Below are 20,411 nucleotides of genomic sequence, written 5' to 3' on the forward strand. Positions count from 1 at the left end.
AGAGACAATTTTATGACAAATCGTAAACGCCTTATTTGATGCTGTTTTTTCCTAACTCGTCATAATGAGATTCGGGATTGGCAAACGTCGGCGAATGAACGCGTTTTCTTTATTTATTCAACAATATTCTAAACAATGTTCTGGAATTGTGCGTATTTATCAAACAATGAACGAAGTTGTTCTTAAAAATATATTTAATTTAAAAAATGATATATTTTATAACAGAAGAATCATAATGAATTATCTCCTCTAGCATACCTTTTCCCAGGGATTTATTCACAACAAATACCAATTCAAAAACACTCTTAACGTAAGTATAAAAACATTTTTATCTCACGGAACAAAGATGTAATGTATTCTCAGTCTCAAGGGACGTAAAACATCACTAAAACCTAGTTCGTCATCGATCGCTCCCTGATGTCGTCAGGGACCTATCCGAGAGTCCTAAAGAGGGGTCCCGAGGGTCCCTCATTAACTCATCCAAGTTTAACAACCTCATAAAATAACTCACAAGGAAACTCTTTGGGTGAACTGACGAAATTATAAAAGCAACAAAGTTTCCTTCTTCGGTTTAAGATATTAATGCTGCTGTTTTTTATTTACTTCAAACTCCAACCATTATTAGAAATTTAATGAAAAGTATTTTAAAAAGAAATAAATTATTGAGCTAAAAAAAGTCGTTTTGTAAGTATACCGATGTACGAGTCAAAAGGCTTTTGATCATACACTGTTTCAATAAGTACCCATATATTTTACCATAAAGAAAAGAAATTATAACTTGTAGTCAAAATATTAAATCAATTCATGACATTACTTGACACTTAACTAATACAATTGTACAAAGCAAATATCACAAGATTGGCATGAATGATAGCCATCTTAATTAAACAATTAAACTGAAATACTCGTAACATCGTCCTTACAATGTCCCAAATACATCAAGATCAGTGGAAAGCGGCCACTTTGTTGCCTCTCCTACGCTCAAAAAGATCGGCCATCATTTTTCTCCGCCGCCATTAGTAGCAATCGCTCAAGCCGCCCAGCCGAGATGGATATGCGGTCCGCACAAACATAAACAAACTAATGGCGTCCATCGTCCAGTGACAAAGAACATCACATAACGGCCTAAAGCCTCTGAATCAATACTAGTCTGAGTTATCCCTTGTTTGATTTGCCCGTTGCGGATTGGGCCCGTCATTGTGCCGATAGATATCTGCCCGTCTTCCTAGACACTGCCGGGCCGACGGACGCTCACAATGATTAAAGCCACGATAGGACTCCCTTTGAGCGTAAGACGTGTCTGAGATTCAAATTAATATCGGCTATCAATCGAACGATACATATAGGAATTACAATTTTTTTGAAAATTTTTGTTATCTGCTTATTTTCCTTCAAGTAAATATAGAGCAATTACGTCTTACTCTAATGCGATAAACTAAAGCGGCCTCGCCAACTGCGAAATAACTGAAATTCCGAATTCTCGCAAAATTGATCCTTTACCCAAACAATCTTTACTTTCGCTTAATTCAACAGTTTTTCCCGTCTCAAAAATGGAGGTATAAATTGTGAATTTTGCTTTGCGTACATTTTCGATCTTGTTTGCACTTGGCCCGCTTTAAATTAATATCGAACCGTTCAAATTAGGGTGTGCGGAATTATTCCCAATATCGCCGCCAACTGATGTCCGATTTATTACTATATCTAAAGGGTTGTTGGCATTAACATATAGTAAAACTTTAATAATATAGATCTCGATATGTATTTGTAAATGTTTGAAATTTGCCACATGGGTTATTCTGCGTTACGAATTGTGTTATTACATTTTTTCTTATCAAATACTTTGTTAAAAAATCACCTGAAAATTAAGTTAATTGCTTTGGCAACTGTATTTGTCTTAAACTTGTCCTTAACTCACAGATCAGCAACTGGGACAATAATGGTTCTCAAATGATAACTAAATACAAACCTTTTTTGCAGAATGTACATCATCATCATCAAGCGGCCTGATCAGTGGGATAACAACGGTGTCTGTGGCGGTGACGGGGATCGAACCCAGACCCCCGCTGTCCGCGAAGAAGGTCCGCCCGAAGCCCGCCTCGCCGAACAGGCAGGGTCCGCAACAGTGTCAAGTAAGTTTCATTTCTATTTCATTAAGAATGCTCCACAATTTGAATTAATAAAAAATACTATTTTATTAATAATGGCACAACGCCTTGCCGCTTTTTATACATTTCCTCGTTTTCTCTTTATTATTATGTCTTTATTATTTACCGATTGCTTGAAAGACATAATTTCATGGGATACGTCTGCCATTACAAGTAATTTATTTATTTTTACTACTAAATGTGTGTCTTTGCAATAAAGAAATTAAAAAGAAACTTCTGTCTCAATTTTTTTTTTTTTATAAAACTTACACTAAGCGACCCCATTTTTCCTTCGTCACACTCTTAAAAAACCTAACCCAACATGGATCACAAAGTGCTACTCAACCTAGGTTTGCCGATATCACAAAGGCTCAATCTAGGCGCAGCCGCACAGCGGTGGCTAATCTTAGATTTAGCCTATTATGATCGGCTAGACTAGGTTTTAACTCAGTTAAAATTAATATGGGAAAAGAAACACGAAAGTAGTAAAAAAAGAAATACTATAGGCAGCATAACAAGACTAAAACTAAGCCGTGTCACAGCGCTCCGTAGTTCCGGATAGTTTCCGGTTCGGAGCCGATGGACCGCGACGATTGCCTCTATTTGTCTTCGACGTTACAAAACGACACACACATGCGTATAATAGCAGGTAGGTTTGTATGTATGAATATTATGAAGAACACACACTAATTCTACCTTATTTAGTCCAACAAAAATGTATATATCATCGTACCTTCTTTTTGCAATGCCTTATTTGTTTCTAGCTTTCGTTCACGATTGGAGCCGCGTGAAAAGGACACTCTGTTGTTCTCCGTATTCCACACTACCTATGTTATTCAAAATTAGGAACTAAGAAAAGAGTAATTGTCGCGTTAGGCTTCGAACATGTGCTTTTATGATTTTTTTATTTAAACCTCTCGACCGCTGACACTCTACAAATTTTGTATTTGTAACATGCCGAGTAAATAAATTGCATATTAAGTATTTCCGACACTAATGGCAACAGCATTCAAAATAAACGTTATGTAGCAACTTCATGCGAAAGGAATATTTAAACGCATGAATACTATATTATTGACAAGACGAGGGACTGGTTCATACTCAGAGGAACATTCCCAGTTAGTTCTGTAAATATTAACCGATAAGCGCTTCCCTAAACGTCCCTAATTGCCACTTACTTACCCCTGGCTGACTAATTACCAAGCTTCTAATGTATGAAATATTTACTTGGTAGTCAATAGTGCGTTTTTGTGTCTCTCAAAACGTGGCTCTCGAAATTTTTATGATTCAGCAATGGCATAATGGTACTTCTCATTCGTACCTACAGTATACCAGACAACTTATTGTATCTTCTATATCAATGACAAAATTAAATATTTATCTTTAATCAATAACAGATATATGAAAATATTATATTGACATTATAAGCAAAATTACTCTTAATCTGCTAAAAAAATCATACTTTCCTATATCTCTCAATAAATTTTAACTGTACTATTTACAGCACAATATTTTGAACGCTCATACATATCCAATCAAAGTAAAACTGGAATTACATTACAATATTGCACTGGGAGGGAAAATTGCAATAGTTGTATAAAACAATAATAGCGTGTATTACACACCCGGGTAATAAAACTCCATCGAACGGATAGGAATATGGGGAGTAATAAAACTGAGGGGAGAGGTAATACAAACACTAAAAGGCTCTGAGTGTTTCATTTCCGATCTTTTTCGTGTGGAGTCACGCGACCACGCGACGATACAAAATAAATTGCCTATCCGATGCCTGCTAAGCATTTTTCTAAGCATAATTTTTTCTTTTTTGGTGAACGCCCAATCGAAATTTCACGTATTCGCATTTTTAGTACAGTTGACTAACATGAAGTCAATGAAGTCAAGTCATGAAGAGCAATATATAAACTAGGAAAAATGCAATATTATCTTTATATAGCTATAGTATACCACCTTAGCCCTTACCTCGTCTTGCTCATCATCAGATAAAATAGAACCTACTAGATTTAAGTGAGACGGTTATTTCTTACCGAATCTTATAGCGCCTTTTACATTTTACATACACTGATGAATATGTGTTTTCGTGCTACAAAAATAATGTTCCCTTTGATGGCTCCTACCAAATATATCATTGGATATATCAGCCTGACATATGATCCTGATCAGAAAGAAAAAAACTGATACTGTGAATACCAAAACCCAAAAATCTATATCCTCGTACTGTTATGATTCGTCTACGAATGAAATTCGGGAAACCCTATTGGAAAACTAGAAATGTAATACTTGAATAGAAGAGAATATTGTAAAGTTTTAATCGAAGTGGGGATCAATTTCACTGTATTCCGACGCAGGTTTTACCAGTAATATCATAACTTTGTTTATTTAGATATTCATTCCATATTTTTTAATAACAAGAAATTTGTTTTGATCAGATATTTATGAATATTATTTTCAGATTTGAAGTTTTATTTATGCAGAAGTTTTATTTTCTGTGCGACGTGGTGTGCATTTTGGTGCTTAGAAATTCAATCATTATTAATAACTTGGCAACATGCTTTAGATCAGTAAATCACAGCACGAAAATATTTTCGCACAATCTATTTTACCCACTATCAGAAAGTATCGGTATGTAAAGCATTTGAAACTAACGTGAAAAAGAATAATAGTCCAGTAGTATTCCTAAAACAGCACTTCAGAACCCTTTCCGATTGCTAAAAACTGCATAATTTGAACCACAATCAAATTGAATTTAACATGCCACCTTATGAAAGAGTTGCTTAAAAACATATCGAAATGTAATATCAGACAGTCGAAATAAACTCGTCTAATAACTTATTATTAACTGAATCGTTAAATACGTACCCTAAGACGAGGGACGAGATCGGAAACTGTGTTTGTAGGTCAGCCGAATATCAACAAAGGGAGAAGGGACGAAAGGGGGGCCCCCCTTTCGTGAAATACATTCTACTCTCTTTGTGCCCCCATAAATGTGCTAAATGTGGATTTTATGATACGTTATAGGGCACTTTTAGTTGTAAGGTGTCCTCTCGTGGTTTGTATGGATGCAAATAACATCGATTTGGAATATATTATTATGTTAAGGTGAGACGCAATGTGACACGTATTCCTTGGATACAATTCAGTTATTGCTGTTTGTATATTTTGATACGTTTATTTAGAGGCACATATGCATCATAATTTCGTAAATAGAAGTGATAGAGCACATCTCTTAATATATAAAATTCTTTTGAAGTAAGGTACTTGGTATCATGTGTGCGGCTGAGTATAAAAACTTTGTCAAATCTTTGTAAGGCATGTACGCTTTCTCGGTTTAGACACCAGCTGCTGTGATTCAAGGAAATATTACATTTGCGTGATTACATGATTAAAATCTTTCTTGATTGATGATTTCTTGATGCTCCGAAACATTTCTCAAGGAAACTACGGATTTGAAGTGGTATCCTGTATTGGCAATTGCGGTAACATTTGTAACAGATACACTAATTTCCGAATAAAAATTCCTCCCAAACACTTCGAAGAAATCTTAGAAAGCTCGTGTAGGCTTTGGCGCCGTCCGAGATCGAAGATATCACTAATTGGGCCCAGCTAATAGCCCGATGGTCCTTCCCAATTAAAGCTTATTGATGTCGCCGTGGATCTTCGACCCTCGTCTCGTTTTAACCCCATCTCGCTTGCCTGCTAATAATTAATCAAGCAATTACGAAAATCCGCAGAACTCTGCAGATATTTTGGTTGTAGTTCCCTAGAAACAGGTCGTATTATCCGCCGTCAATTTCTTACCGAATTATTTAAATTGTAGAGTTAAGGTATAAATCAATACATTTTAGAAGTGGATTACTATGTAACGATTATTTTTATGTTTTAATGGTTAAGAATACTATAACATTGGCTCGAATTAGTGTCAGACAGGCAGCCTTACTCTGCCTTAGCAACTCTGTATATTTACATGGCAAGATTTGACTAGGTTTGGTTGCTAAGGCATAATATTTTATATCACTCGAATGCTGATTACGTGCTCGAATCACCAACGGCTGAAGATAATAATTAATAAGTCAATGCGTCTGACTAAATCAGTCAATAACAAAGTGATTTCTAATGAGAAAGGGAAAAATACCGAATTTTATAAGATTTTTTTTCTTCTTATTGCCATTACGTCTATCCCAATTCGCAAAACCTAAAGACAAGATGCCGCGACACAAAGCGCACCCGAATTAATTACATCTCGAATAATAACCATCATGGCGGCAATCTCTTAAAATTTCACTCTCTGTGATATCCCAGCTTTATTGGAACAAATTATGACGGATTCTTATTTCATTTAACGATCCGTGACTGGAAAACTGAAAGGCCGAAACGCGCCGCGAATGTCTGATGTTATTTAACTTCTTCGACTTTATTGTTTACGATGTGCTCTAGTCTGCGACCGATGTCATAAAATACTTAAAAACAGAAGTGTAACATTTAGTTTTGTCTGTATTTGAAGGCCTTTCCCACGTTAGTGTTTCGTTAGCAGTAAAAAAATGATCGTAAAGTCTTATACAATTTTTAGAAACCCTTTATTAGCCGGGGTCCTTAGCACTCTTTAAAAACTTCTATTTTGTGTTTTTTTGGCGGCATAATTATAATTATTAGGTAATCTTTTTCCCTAAGTATATTAGCACTAAAATTTGGTTACAAAGTTAAGAAATGACTTAAAAAATCTGTTTTAAATGATGTCGGTCTCTTGCTTTAGTTAACGCATCGGCCATCCTAGAGCTAACTGGCATATTAAGAGATGATGGTAAGAGACCAGAACGAATGCAACCTTGGTTCCTTGGAAGATGCGTCGGGTGCTAGTTTGGAACACCGTATGCGTTGATACACTGACTAAAGAGCTGGCAACTCCTGGTACCTTTACCTCGGGGGCATTTTTATTTATTTTATTTAGTTTTAATTTTAGCCTTTAATTTATTTTCCTGTATAACTAAAAAATATAATAAAAACGGCAACCTCGTGTGAAGAGACATTCTCTGTTGTTAACTCTAATTTTTAATACAGTGCCAGGGGACACGGAGCGTCGCGAATAACAATATCAAAAGAGTTTCATTTCTCTCCGCACTCCCAACTTCGCAAACATTTTGCATAATTTAAATTTGGACACGCAAATATTTCAAATAAGCAAATGAATAAACAGATCGTATCTCATATCGTATTCTATATCTATCAGTGTATCGTAATCGTATTTATATCTATCAGTATGTATCGATCATATCTATCAGTGTGATTTGAATTTTCATTCATGTTTATTACATTTAAATCTGTTTAATTAACTTAGCTGTGTTGTACAATTTGAGTTTAGGTTTTTCATTTAGGTACCAGCCCTCATCAAATTCTGTATTTGTTCGTTATATAACCTGATTCTTGTCTCATATTAAAATAATCAATGATAACCATCAAAACTCAATTTCTTTTATTTTCTTTTTTATACTTACTTTCATCCGATCTCGTACAGATAACATTTTAATTCTATTCCAATAAATGAGCATGTTATAATTTTTCACCTTGTTAGCTTGCTAGATACTTACTGCATTTTTACTAATTATCTTTTACGCAGTCAATCAATGAATCCATATCTTATTCTTAATCTCCGATATTCCACTGCTAAAATTAGTAGTTTATTTTTTGAGTCATGAATGACTGATTCTATCACAGGCGACGAAATAAACAGAAAACAAGAACACAACACTTTTGTGTGGTCACATCTATTGCTTCTTAATAAAACTCACTAGCTTTTATAGAGCATTACGAATATTTAATAATTCTCTTTTTTAGTTGAAATACTCAAATTAATTTTAACGAAGCCCTCACCTAACAACAATCTGAACACTTGCTTTGTCGTTCATAATGGGGCAGGTGCCTTAATAACACTGACTTGAGTTTCGCGGTCGAAGCAAATTCTCTCTTTCTCATAAATTTTAAGCTAACAGCTAAGGTTAAAATTTCACAGTCCAAAAAAGACAGGTCTTTTTAATCATAGAGTATTGTAGATGATTTAATTGACAATAAAATTATGGGACAAATTTTGGTTTTATTTTTAAGAAGATTGACACTACTCTGCTTTTGGAAATACTATTTATCGGAGTGTTTATGATTTATTCGTCTTCTACTACGACTACTAACTACTACTTTAAACTACGACTTTAAATTGATAAAATAAAATGGTTCTAAAGGTACCTAACAAACCATAACATTACAACAATGTAATCTTATGTAATTTTTCTATTGTTTTAGTATCTAATTTTTCCTTCTCCCTTTTTTAATGCTTGCGAGCTGTAATGCAGATAAACTTCATTCAATTTACTGGTAACACAACATCGAGGTAATGTACCATAAAACAACATTTGGAAACATTTAAATGAAATGTAAGGTAACTTTCGGGAACTAATGAAATCTGGAAAATGTTTGCGAATCAAACAACAAGCTGCTTTGCCAGAATTTGATGCATATGCACATCCTAAAGGCGTAAAACCGACATCAAAAGCACGGGAATTAAGAGTAGTTTTCATACAAAATATTATTTAACATTATTTAGTCAATTTAGAAATGGTGCGTTTACCAATATGGTGGCTTCAATAATAGCACACCAATAACTACGATTCAGTTTATTTGTCTTTAAAATAATGCACTTTTCAACAAAATTCGATTACGTTTTCAAGATTTTATTTGGAGTTTACCGAAAAAAAAATTTGGAATACGGTTCTATCATTCTTAATTGCGATTTAGATCTAATACGTATATTCTATTCAATTTATTTCATTTAATTTATCAACAGGCGGCCAAGGATTAGGGCTGTATGTCAACTAGACTTGAGTCGTGGTCGCGTTAAACCAAGACAGCTTGGGCGCCTGCCAGCCCCGATAAACTGGGGTAGTATACGTACCCATATGTCTGACGTCACGTTTCCTATATCTTGCTCAGACCAATGCTTGACATGTTTGTTTTGTTGATCGTATCATTGTTATGCAAACGATATTGTACGGCATATCCCAACTTTTATAAACGCGAAAGTTACTATGTTTATTAGCTCTTTAAAAAAAAAATTGCATCCTGTTGTACGGAAAGGACAAAGAGTGTTTTTTACGACGTGGGCAACTGTTGATATTATATATAACTGACGAAAATATAACTTAAATAAACAAGATTCATGAAATGTTTAAGTCTTCACTAACAAAGTATTTTGACCGTTAGATCGAAAGTTAAATGGCGAAGTAGGATGGAGATTTAGACCTTACTACCGAGAAGAGCGAGCACTCAGAAAGGATTTCTCGAAATTCCAACAATATCTCGAACAGAGATTTCAAAGAATTTTTTTTTTAGAAAAGATCAGTTGATCTGATTTCTCGATAAGCATACTTCATAAAAAAATTAGGTTTTTACTATCAAAGCAAGTTAACAGACGAAAGTTATGTGCCGTGATTTCTTGGAATTTCGATAGAAACGGGAAACAAAGTAAGTTTCAAAAAAATTTACATTAAAAACCAAAGCACACAGTAAGACTACCTTTTGATGTACACGATTTGTAAAGGGATTTCCTAATAAATTTAAGTGTTCACTGTCAAAGCAAGTTAACGGTCGAAAGTTAAGTGGGGGGTCGGTTCTAGATTTTGGAGGGATGCCAAACCGCCAGGTAATCCTCCGGTGGTCTGCGGGCTGGTTCGAAGCTCTATGGCCACCAGTTAATGCCACGCTTAATAACATCCCAAATATATGTATTGGACTATGCAATTCGAAATTTGTAATTAGTAAATGAACGGGTTTTGTGAAAGCTTTTGATCCCAATAGGTAGGTATGTGTGTGTACCTACATGTATCTTAAGTTAAGTGAAGTTCCTTATATCCTATTAATCTTATTCGAGTCTCTTAGATAGTTTTTCATACCTACTCAGTGGAAAATTTGTTTTTAATTACGTTGTGTGAGTAAACAGTCAAAATTAATAAATTTTCTTTTACACCGCAATGATGCCACCTAAGTGTTTTTAGATATCAATCCGAGCAACAAATATTTTCTTTCTCCGTGGAACCTTTTTATATTCGAAACACTTTACAAAAAAATCAAACACTGACTATATTTGTAAATGGGCCCGACAAAAGGGGCTAAAAATAAATCGAAAGGATTGAAAGTAAACAGAACCTTCGTCATGCACCCCAAGCGTGGATGTACAGACTGACACACGCAAAATCACCTGTTCGACATATCCATTCCGATGACTGATGATGATGCTAGGATCAGTGTAAAAAAACAAAAAGTAGGAAATAAATACCAAAAAGGCTAATAAACTTGGGATTCTTCATTTAGGAGATGTGCTAGCAACCTGTCACTATTTAAATCTTAATGACATCATTAAGCCATACAGCTGAACATGGCCTTTCAGTCTTTTTAAGACTGTTGGCTCTGTCTTCTCTGCAAGGAATATAGACATGTCTGTCACATTAATTTACCACAATTTACCAGTATGTACGCTTATTAGTATAGTTCACGCAATATTTTAGCACAAACCAAAAAGAGATGTTCAAGATATAAAAAAATTCTAAATACTAATTTGTTCCATAAAGTAAATATAAAAATAAACGCTTAAGCACACCTGGCTCTCGTGCGTAACACCTACAAAATGATGCGACGAGAAGGACACTCAAAGTAAACTGCGAGAGTGGAGTTTTATTGTGAAGCTTAACAAGGATCCCGTTTATCCCGCAAGAGGAGTCGAACACACGGACGTGGGCAGACTATAGGCCTAACGGTAATCCCAAACCTCCCCCGGGACACAGTTGTTTTCTTAAAAAGGTAAACTTGATCCAATCCTAGAGGTGTCGGATTTTCTTGACAAATTCACATTATATTTCCCCGATTGTCCGTGAAACCGTAAAAGAAAAGGCCAGTTTTATTGCGCAGGGAAACGCGCGTCGGTTAGTTAAACATAGAAAATTGACGGCTTGCTATAAAAATTATACCTTTCACAGTGCCTTCGTAAAAACGAATTTGTCGGTACAGGAGATACGTGAAAAAAAGCCTTAGGGTTGTAGTCCTGTTTTTATACCTAAAGCTTTTAAACCGCTTTTATTATATTTTCATTAAGGGTTCAGATTTTAATTACCATTCAATTAATTTCTCATTTATCAAAAGTTATCGCAGGACACGCAAATACATTCATTTGTACAATCAAAATGACTACGACAATTCGAAACAATACACGATCGAGATTGTTTTAATTTACGTTTATCATAAATGTCGAGAAGTTTCGAACATCGCTTGAAGAATTTAGCAGTCTTGAACCACTCGGGATTTCCAACAATAACGGTGCTAAATAATGAACTCCTTTCAGTTCTGAAGATAAATATCTGGGAAACGAAAAGACAAAAGCTGTAGCAGCAATGACAAATGGCGGGGCAGCAGTTTTGAAAAGCAAGCCGAACAAAAACGGCGCCGTGGAATAGCAGCCGCCCCGCCTCGGCAAAAAATGAGCTACGAAAATCACGTTGTTCAACATAAAAGTCGCATGTAGGTAGCACGTGGGCTTTACGAGACTAGATATTAAATTTTAATTCAATTGGTCTTTTTTTATTACTTTTTCTGAATATAGGTGTCCTTCGCTTTCTGTCATGACGTTTTACAAAAGACATGAATATTAAATTCTACATATAATCGTTTATATTACCGTGCCCAAATATTTTCGCTTTTTACAGACAAACATTTATATAATCACGTCTATATCCCTTCCGGGGTAGACAGAGCTAACAGTACCTTAGTCGACATTTACGATATCCATGAGAAAGAGATGAAGTGGTCCTATTCTTTTTTCTATCGATGCCGGTTTACAGACGGTTTTTGATATCTGTTCAAATTAATCTAAATGTTGAAACAATTAACGGCGACTTTAATACCCGTATATACACTCCATTATTTAATCTCTAACCTTTTCATTAAGCCTACCTACACTTTTCTTCTGTTTAAATATTATTAGGTTCTAAGTTCAAAGCTCCCTTTGTCGAATCGAGAGTATCGATAGTACTCGCATTGATAATCCTACGACAAAACGACAAAAACAGGATACAAATCTACGCGGAAACAACAATGGACCGCCTCGTCAGGGGTTTTTCAAATGGAAACATAAAAGAAAATTCCAACCTACGAATTCCCCGGATTATTTGGCGACGACTGACCGGTAACTATACTTTTTGTTAGCTGTCGTACCAAAAATGTTGTTATGTTAGATGTCCACTGCGTGTATTTTTTATTTCAAGAGAATAGAAAACCTGTAGATTCATATGTCTTTAATTAAAAACGTTAATAAAGTTTTATTGATATTCTACACTTCAAAAAAAAGATGCTATACTTAAAAAGAGTTATAATAATAAAAAAGAGTGACAAGTGAAAAATCCATGTCCCTGATTTATATAAACAATTTTTTTTTAATTCCTATACAGAATTGTTAAAATCTAAAGCCACCCGTATTAAGCACACAGTACAGCCGGGGTACGTGACTGTTTTACCTGTCCCGGGTACAAAGCCTGTAGCTCGCTGAATGAATTACTCTTAATCATCACGATTGAGCGATCTCATTCGCATTCTGGTGACGCCCCGCGTGTTACCTCAGCCTCCCGCGTCATAAATTGTAACATTTGCGTCAAGCTCCTGGTCTAAATAGAATCATCGTTGTGCCCCGCGATTGTTAAGATCGCGTGCAAGCATATTTTTTGCTTTTCCATTGGTAAAATATAAAATTTCCCCGTTTCATCCCAAATGTATTCGTAAAAAGAAAGCGAATAATACATTCGAAATACGGCAATGTGTCAAAAGCGCAAAGGGCGCCTTTTATTGGATGTCTCTTTTTCTCGCTCATCTTTCAGTGTTTCTCATTTTACAATGATTTCGGTCCGCATCCTGTTTATATCTTATAGTCAATAATTACTGCGTATATTTCTATACCCACCTAAATTTTATTTGTTTTACATCCTTGCCGATTTGCGATTCAAAACAAAGTTGTAACAAAAATGTTGGGGTGATATCAATACCCCTTAATTGGTGGCGAGGGTGAATAGTCAGATAGGAGCCGGGACGTCATCCAATTAGTACCGGATAGACGGAACTATGGAAACGTGATTCGCACCACGATATCGAGGATCGATTGGGCCTATCGCGTGTTACGTTACCGACTGCGGTCGCAGGAACTGACACGAGCATCTGTTGAGGATGTATAGGGAGCAATGTTATTGATAACGTGGATAGACTATGTGGAATACAAATTGTAAGCTCAGTGAGGTAGTAGATATGTTACGGGAAGTAGCGTTGTTCATTTTAGTGCTGTCTGTTAATTGGTAAGAGGATTTTCAAAAGTCCTGGACATCCAGAGAGATGGAATTAAGCTAGGAGAAAGAATGCAGTTAAGGTATTCACTAAGTCGTATACTGAAACTGTGAAGGCATTGCAGCTTCAAGTGGCTGTTTAATCTATTAGTAACTTCATTTTCACAAACTTTCCAATTGCCTGTTGATTTGCAAAGAAAACAACAATTTTTCACGTTATTATTCTAATATTTGGAGTGGCGTCGAAATCCCATAAACAAACCAGGCTCATCTCGCTTTCAATTCAATTCACGGAAAGTAAAGCTGATCGGGGGTCACGAAATACAATGAGATTATGTTAAGGACAAGATGACCTACTTTTTTACATTTTTATTCAATATTCTACTTCAAAATCGTCTAAATTATATTTATTATGAAATGTTTACGTCTGTAGCTTCGATTTTTTTTTATTCGATTTAATATTGAAGTTTGAAGATCATTTGGGTCCGATCAGTGCTTTGAATTTAATTAAAGTCAACTTATTTTAATCTTAATAAACTCTAGTTCAATTTTACTAGCACATAAATCATAATTTTATCGTCATCATAATAAATCTATTTCTATCATAAACAAACAAGAGATTTTATTGGACCTTTATTATGTAACCGTTGAACCGTCTGATTGCCACTACTACTACGTTTATAAGTACCTGTGTTACAAACAGTCAAAGAATTTATGGATGTTGAAAATATAAATGCCTGCACGTTGCCCTACCCACACGCGGCTTGTTTAAAATTCCACTTATGATGAAAGGCCACGTTCAGCTAAATGGCTTGGTGAAAGAATTATTTTTTTTATTGTCACATTCATAAACATAAACTGCCATATAGTATCGCAGGATATCAAAGAGAGACTTTAAAATGCTATTATTTTCCGAAAACTTCCTTGTTCTTTGCCCACTACACGTGTACGGGCTATTTAAGCTTATTCTTAATACATTTCCATACCTTCAAATATAATGTAACGGATACAGTAAACCTGGAAATTAAAAGTATAGGTTACTTACATTTTTCATAGATTTGCAAATCATGAAATGGAAATAATAAAGGACAAGGCAACCTGAATTTCTGTACTTTTAACACTTTATGATACGATCCCTCTGAATGCCCGTATTTTCCATTGCTGGAACCGCGCTGAAAAAATGGGTTTAACGGCTTTATGGGCATGATTTGTACAGTGGCAGCTTTGTATTGAATCGGTAAAAATAATCAAAATTTACGTAGTTATAGGACACCACTGAAATATTAACTTGGCGACTTTCATTCTCATACATTGAATCTTTATGACTCTTGTACTTTTTTTATTATTATTGCGGTGGTTTTTTTATATGCCTCAGCAATTCAACATAGATTCTAATACTTACATAACCTTGAGTGCACACTGATGCTCTTCCAGTATCGAAAAATTTTCTCGTCGGGAAATCTACACATTCAGGCAACTGAATATGTAACTATGATTCATTAGGGTTTGCCTGCCAAGTTTGTGAACGTCAGGCAGGAGTCAGAACTCGTTTCATGTAAAACGAGACTTACCCAATCCAGGATCGGTCATAGGATACACTTCGGGCTTCTCTGCAGATAAGACAATAAGACTAAGGAAGGACTAACTCAATGATACTATAATTTAAATAAAGATAAACATCCAAGACCTTTTGTGAAATAGTAACACTTTGGAAAGGAAAAATATATTAAAAAAGAAATCATTTATTAGCATGTAACTTTTTTATAATTCCATATTACATAATGTGAAAATTGACCATAAATAACATAAAAGAGGTGTGATTTTTATGAATGTATGTATGTAACATACATTCATAAAAATCACACCTCTTTCCCGAAGGGATAGGCAGAGACTACCTCTTTCCACTTGCCACGATCTCTGCATACTTCCTTCGCTTCATCCACATTCATAACTCTCTTCATATGCAAGCTTGGCGGTTTCGGGTGTCGGACCTGACCCTTTACCAGGACGTCCTTAATTTGATCAAGATACGTTCGTCTAGGTCTTCCCACTCCGACCTTTCCCATTGAATGAATAACATTAAATAATTATAGGAATCATAAATTTCCGTAAATTAAACTTACAAAATGTTAATATAATTTTATATTATAACACATAAATTGCAAAGAATAGCGCACGGTAATGAAGGGCCCTTCTTGACGTGGTCCGGATTTTTATATGTATAAGATTTAGGTCACGGCCCGCGGAACCAGGGCGCCGCCGGCCCTGTCCCATGGCGGATTAAATTTATTTAAAAATGGAAACAATTGTGACATTTCAATTGGAAAATTTATTTCTACGAAAAGATTTAACGTTCGGGGAGATTCTATTGGAACAAATTGAAGGGATAGACTCAAGATATTTTTTTAATTTCAATTACGTTTGAAGTTGCTAAAAAATTTGCCTGTAACAGATTTCAACTTAAATAAGTTTAATATATGAATATTTTGTCCGTGGGTATGGTAATAATTAAAATTACAATTATTTACTTGCTAACGCAAAGTTGAGGGGTAACGAGATAAAATTTCCAAAGGTAATAAAGCAGCAGAAAATAAAGGAGGAAAGAAAAATAAATCATCTGTCAAAGTGGTCACGAAAGGTTTCCATCCAACGAGTACACTTAAATCAAATTTATCATTGTAAGGTTTTGTTAAAGTAATTTTAGATGCTATAAACCAGGGATTTTTCATTGAATAGTCTCGAAAGCTTAATGTGGTTAGATCGTCTCTTCTGATAACAAAGGAATGCCTGAGGGTGGCTAGAGGACATATCTTGCAGAAAGAAAAGTAATTTACTAGAACAGTCATCTATAGGAGTACTAATGTACTTGAATCTAGGCTATATTTATAGCACATAGCAGAATGTTATACCTTACAAACAAAATATATTTTAACTTTTTAAATTCACAAGCATAGACACTTGTATTAAAGAATAATTGCTAAGTATGTTGCAAACCACCTCATGTTCCAGTTCCAAGCATTATAAGTATAAAATATTTGTCATTTTTTTTTTTTAAACTTAACTACAAAAAGGAAGATAAAATACTATGTCTTCGAACTTTAATGGTAGTTAAGTCGACAAAGACAAATGAGCGACGACGACGACTTTTGAACCATTTGTTACCTAAAGAAAAATCTAACGATCATTTAAATAAGTCGCAACAATCGTTAAAGTACAATTTGGAGGGTTTCAATAAATCATAAAATTGACAATCCACTATTAATATCCGTCAATTTATGACAAACCCGATTCATATTGGAAGTAGCGATAGTTACAAGTACCATCTCTCAGAGTTTATTCCTCAATAAAACCATATTCGTTGCCATAAACATAGATCCGCCCGAGAGATAAAAGAATAGTTCCCATAGAGGGAGACATTACATATTTTTAGATGTATTTGGATGTCTTCTGTGACTATCCGAGTTGAGAAACATTCAAAATGCGCTTTGTGAGTGTCCTACTCTATGGGGAATATGCGAATAGAAAGCAAACTTTCTATGTGTTATGTGTACTATTTATATTTACCTAGCTATGTCAGCTAATCGTGCTTACTTTGACTTTCCAAAATAACTTATTAAATAAGGATCGCTATTCGAAAATTTAAAAAAAGGTCTCTCCCGTTACCATTAGAAAATACTCTCAACGCGATGTAAAAGACTTGTCAGAGCTAAAATTCAAACGATTAGCTGGACGATTGTTTATAATTAAAATGCGATTCAGCAATAGCGTATTCGGAATATTCAGGACAGATTCCTAAAATATCGCCTAAAAGAGGAGTCTCAAGTTTTAATTTCTTTCTCTGAAAAAAGTAGTTGAAATAAATCATGTTTTTCTTTGCCACCAGACCAGCAAGCTTGTTCAAGTAAGATACTTATAATGCGTTGTCAGAGCCCTCAAACTGTTTTTCACATAAAACTTAGCAGCTAAGGTTGCAACTAACCCACACAAAGCTGTGATAGATAAATAAAACAAAATATAGCGTACGATATATGATGCAATCACCCAACACTATATCTAGAATAGTGTACAGAGAAGCAATTGTGTCTGAGTTAACAGACTTAACACAACATTAGCCCCTGAAACAAACCTCCCGAGGCGCTGTCTGATAGGACAATGCTGGGTAGTTAGACAATTATGCACATCTATCTATATCATCGCACTAAGAGTCAAATGATACATCGATGTCTATATACATACAAACGTACGTATTATAAATTAAGAATAACTTTTGCTCTGGTTTTCGGTCTGTGGATGTGTAAAAAGAGCATAAAGTGCATGAAGATCGAGACACTGGACACAAATCAAAAGAAAAATAAATGTTTTAAAAAAAGAAATATTGGCGGAAAAAATGACGAACTAGAGCAAATAACTTACAAACGTATATTTAGTGGTATGGTTAATTCCAAAATTTCTTAGTGAATAATATATTTTTGAAATTTTACTTAGCTTTGAATTCGGTTTGATAAAAAGTAATGTTTTAGTATCATATCAGGATCTTATATTTTAAATAAAGTAAATGCCAAAGATTGTAACTATTTATTTCGTTACGTTTTCACGTAAAATTTTTGAAAGGGTTTTGATGCAAATTTAACGTGGCTTTAACTTTAACACTAACAAATTATACGCAAAGCAAGCCACGGGCAAACGCTAGCAACTTCATAAAATGACAAGACACACAGTTTGCCACAAAAGGTTTCTAAAGCAGTTTTCTTTTTTTAAAAATAACTATGACTCCATCCTTTCAGCTTATAAAGATGTTAACACGAGCTATAGAGTTTGCGCACTAAAAAGTTTCATTACACTTAGAAAGCGCGCGAACAGAGCAAAAAGTCCCGGGACAGACATTAAATATTCAAACGAGAATTACATGACGGCAAAGTCAGGGTCGACAGTAGGTACATTGTAGACTGAGTAGGTATAACGTGTTGATTCACTTGAAATTGGAGAAGGTATTATATTCAGCAAGTTTAAATTATATGATATATGATCGTCCTTCTTGCTGCCACAAATCTTTTATATCACTCTTTAAAGTGCAATAGTACTAGGTTCTAATCTATGTAAAATATCAAAACTAACTAATCAATATAAAGGTTAGAAAAAGAAGGCCATATACATAAGTACGTATGCAACAATAAAGATATTCGTTAAGATCCGAGTGGACCTTGTAGATTCCAAATAAAAACACGATAAGGGGCCGAAAGGTCCATAATTAGATCAGGAACAAACACGGGATTAGTCTCAACGCCTGCCCTGGGACCTTTCTTGGGCCATTTCTCCCTTGTTAGGAAAGGTATTCAGTTCCATACAATTTTAATAACATAGGTAATGACTTTGGAAGATAGCATTATTGTTGTGCTGAGTGTTATAACATCTCCTGTGATTAAATGTAACTTAAATAGTGAATCGCTCTTATTGGTATAAAGTGTTTTCAAGATCGAAAAAATTATCATGGGGTTCTTTCCAATCGTGCTCACGTCTTTGGAGAGGAGACCGGTGGCTATCTTGGAGTAAAATTTTTATACAAAACGACTATCATCTGACCTGCAAGAGAACCTTATCCGACTTGTATATCGGTTACATTAAGTGTGTAGAGTTTTCACGATGTTATCGTATTGGTAAACAAACAAACTAATATACGTTACTCAGAAAAGCGTCATTGATAGGTTTGTCTAGACAGGGGTTTCAACCTGTATACTTTGATTAGAAAGACAATTTTCAAGACTTAATTACTCAATCAATACTCTTGCATAGGATTGAAATTTCTTTCACTACACTCGCCTCATATTTTTATGAAACTTTATCAAAAATAACTAAACCTTTCATGGAAAACATTGAAACAAAAAGTGTTTCAGATAACTAAATCCAAGATAAAAAATACGACACGTTGACTCACTTAATCCGTTCTGTTTTGTTTCAGGTATGCAACAAGATCTTCGGCAACGCTTCGGCTCTAGCAAAACATAAGCTCACACATAGCGACGAGCGCAAATATGTTTGCATCACGTGCGCCAAAGCCTTCAAGAGGCAGGACCACCTGTGAGTAAAGACTCGGCAAACATTCACGTACAGACAACCTCACGACTGTTACATACGAAATAGACAATCTTTTCTTCATACCCATACTCTATATAAAGAAAATAATATTTTTTACGAATCAACACAAAAATTACTAGGCCGATATTGATAATATTTGACACAGAGAACTTTTTCTTGAAATTCCCAAGGGAGGTAGTCCTTGTCAAAAAGCTAGTCTATTTATGTATGTATAAGAAACTGATTGACAAATTGTAGTATTACATCCCAAACCGCTAGGTCTAAAGATTTAAAACTTGATTCTTTACGAGGTCAAAGGTGTTTACTAAGAAAGAATTTCCCGAAAATTCCCGCAAATTGTCGGAATTCTTTTACGCGTGGTAGTACTAAAATAACTCTTTCACATTCGGGTGTCTTATTTTGCGGTTCTCTGTACATCAACTCTTGAGAGCATCGGGAATTTTGTTTGCATGAATGATTTTGTTTGGAGTATCCCGAGATTCTTGTTTGATATACCATTTTTTGTTTTGTACGAGTGGATGGACTTCAGATTCTTCGAGTTTTTGTATTCATCTTGTATTTTCCCTGAAATGATTGATAAATATATATATATATATATATATATATATATAGATATGATTTCAATTTTCATTTTTCAATTTTTATTCCTACCTTGATTGATGCTTATCTCAAGTAAATTACGAGTAAAATACTTGTGGTTTCAATCACTTGAAAAAATAACACTTTATATTTTGATACGTACTATTTTAAATTATGTTATCGTATCGTTTCTTCAAAATTTTTATAACCTGTCCCATCT

The 20,411-nt window shown here is 34.8% G+C and overlaps 1 protein-coding gene across 1 annotated transcript in view; it reads left to right on the forward strand.

Moving 5' to 3' along the window:
* LOC106143407 (zinc finger protein 541) overlaps window positions 1–20,411 on the forward strand; it is an 80,473-nt gene that overhangs the window by 35,938 nt on the left and 24,124 nt on the right. Inside the window, exons 4-5 of the mRNA XM_060949241.1 lie at window positions 1,978–2,129; window positions 19,476–19,594. Of these exons, the coding sequence (XP_060805224.1) occupies window positions 1,978–2,129; window positions 19,476–19,594 (271 nt within the window). The remainder of the gene's footprint in view (window positions 1–1,977; window positions 2,130–19,475; window positions 19,595–20,411) is intronic.

Source organism: Amyelois transitella, chromosome 18 (assembly GCF_032362555.1).
Source record: "Amyelois transitella isolate CPQ chromosome 18, ilAmyTran1.1, whole genome shotgun sequence".
NCBI classification, from domain to species: Eukaryota; Metazoa; Arthropoda; class Insecta; order Lepidoptera; family Pyralidae; genus Amyelois; species Amyelois transitella.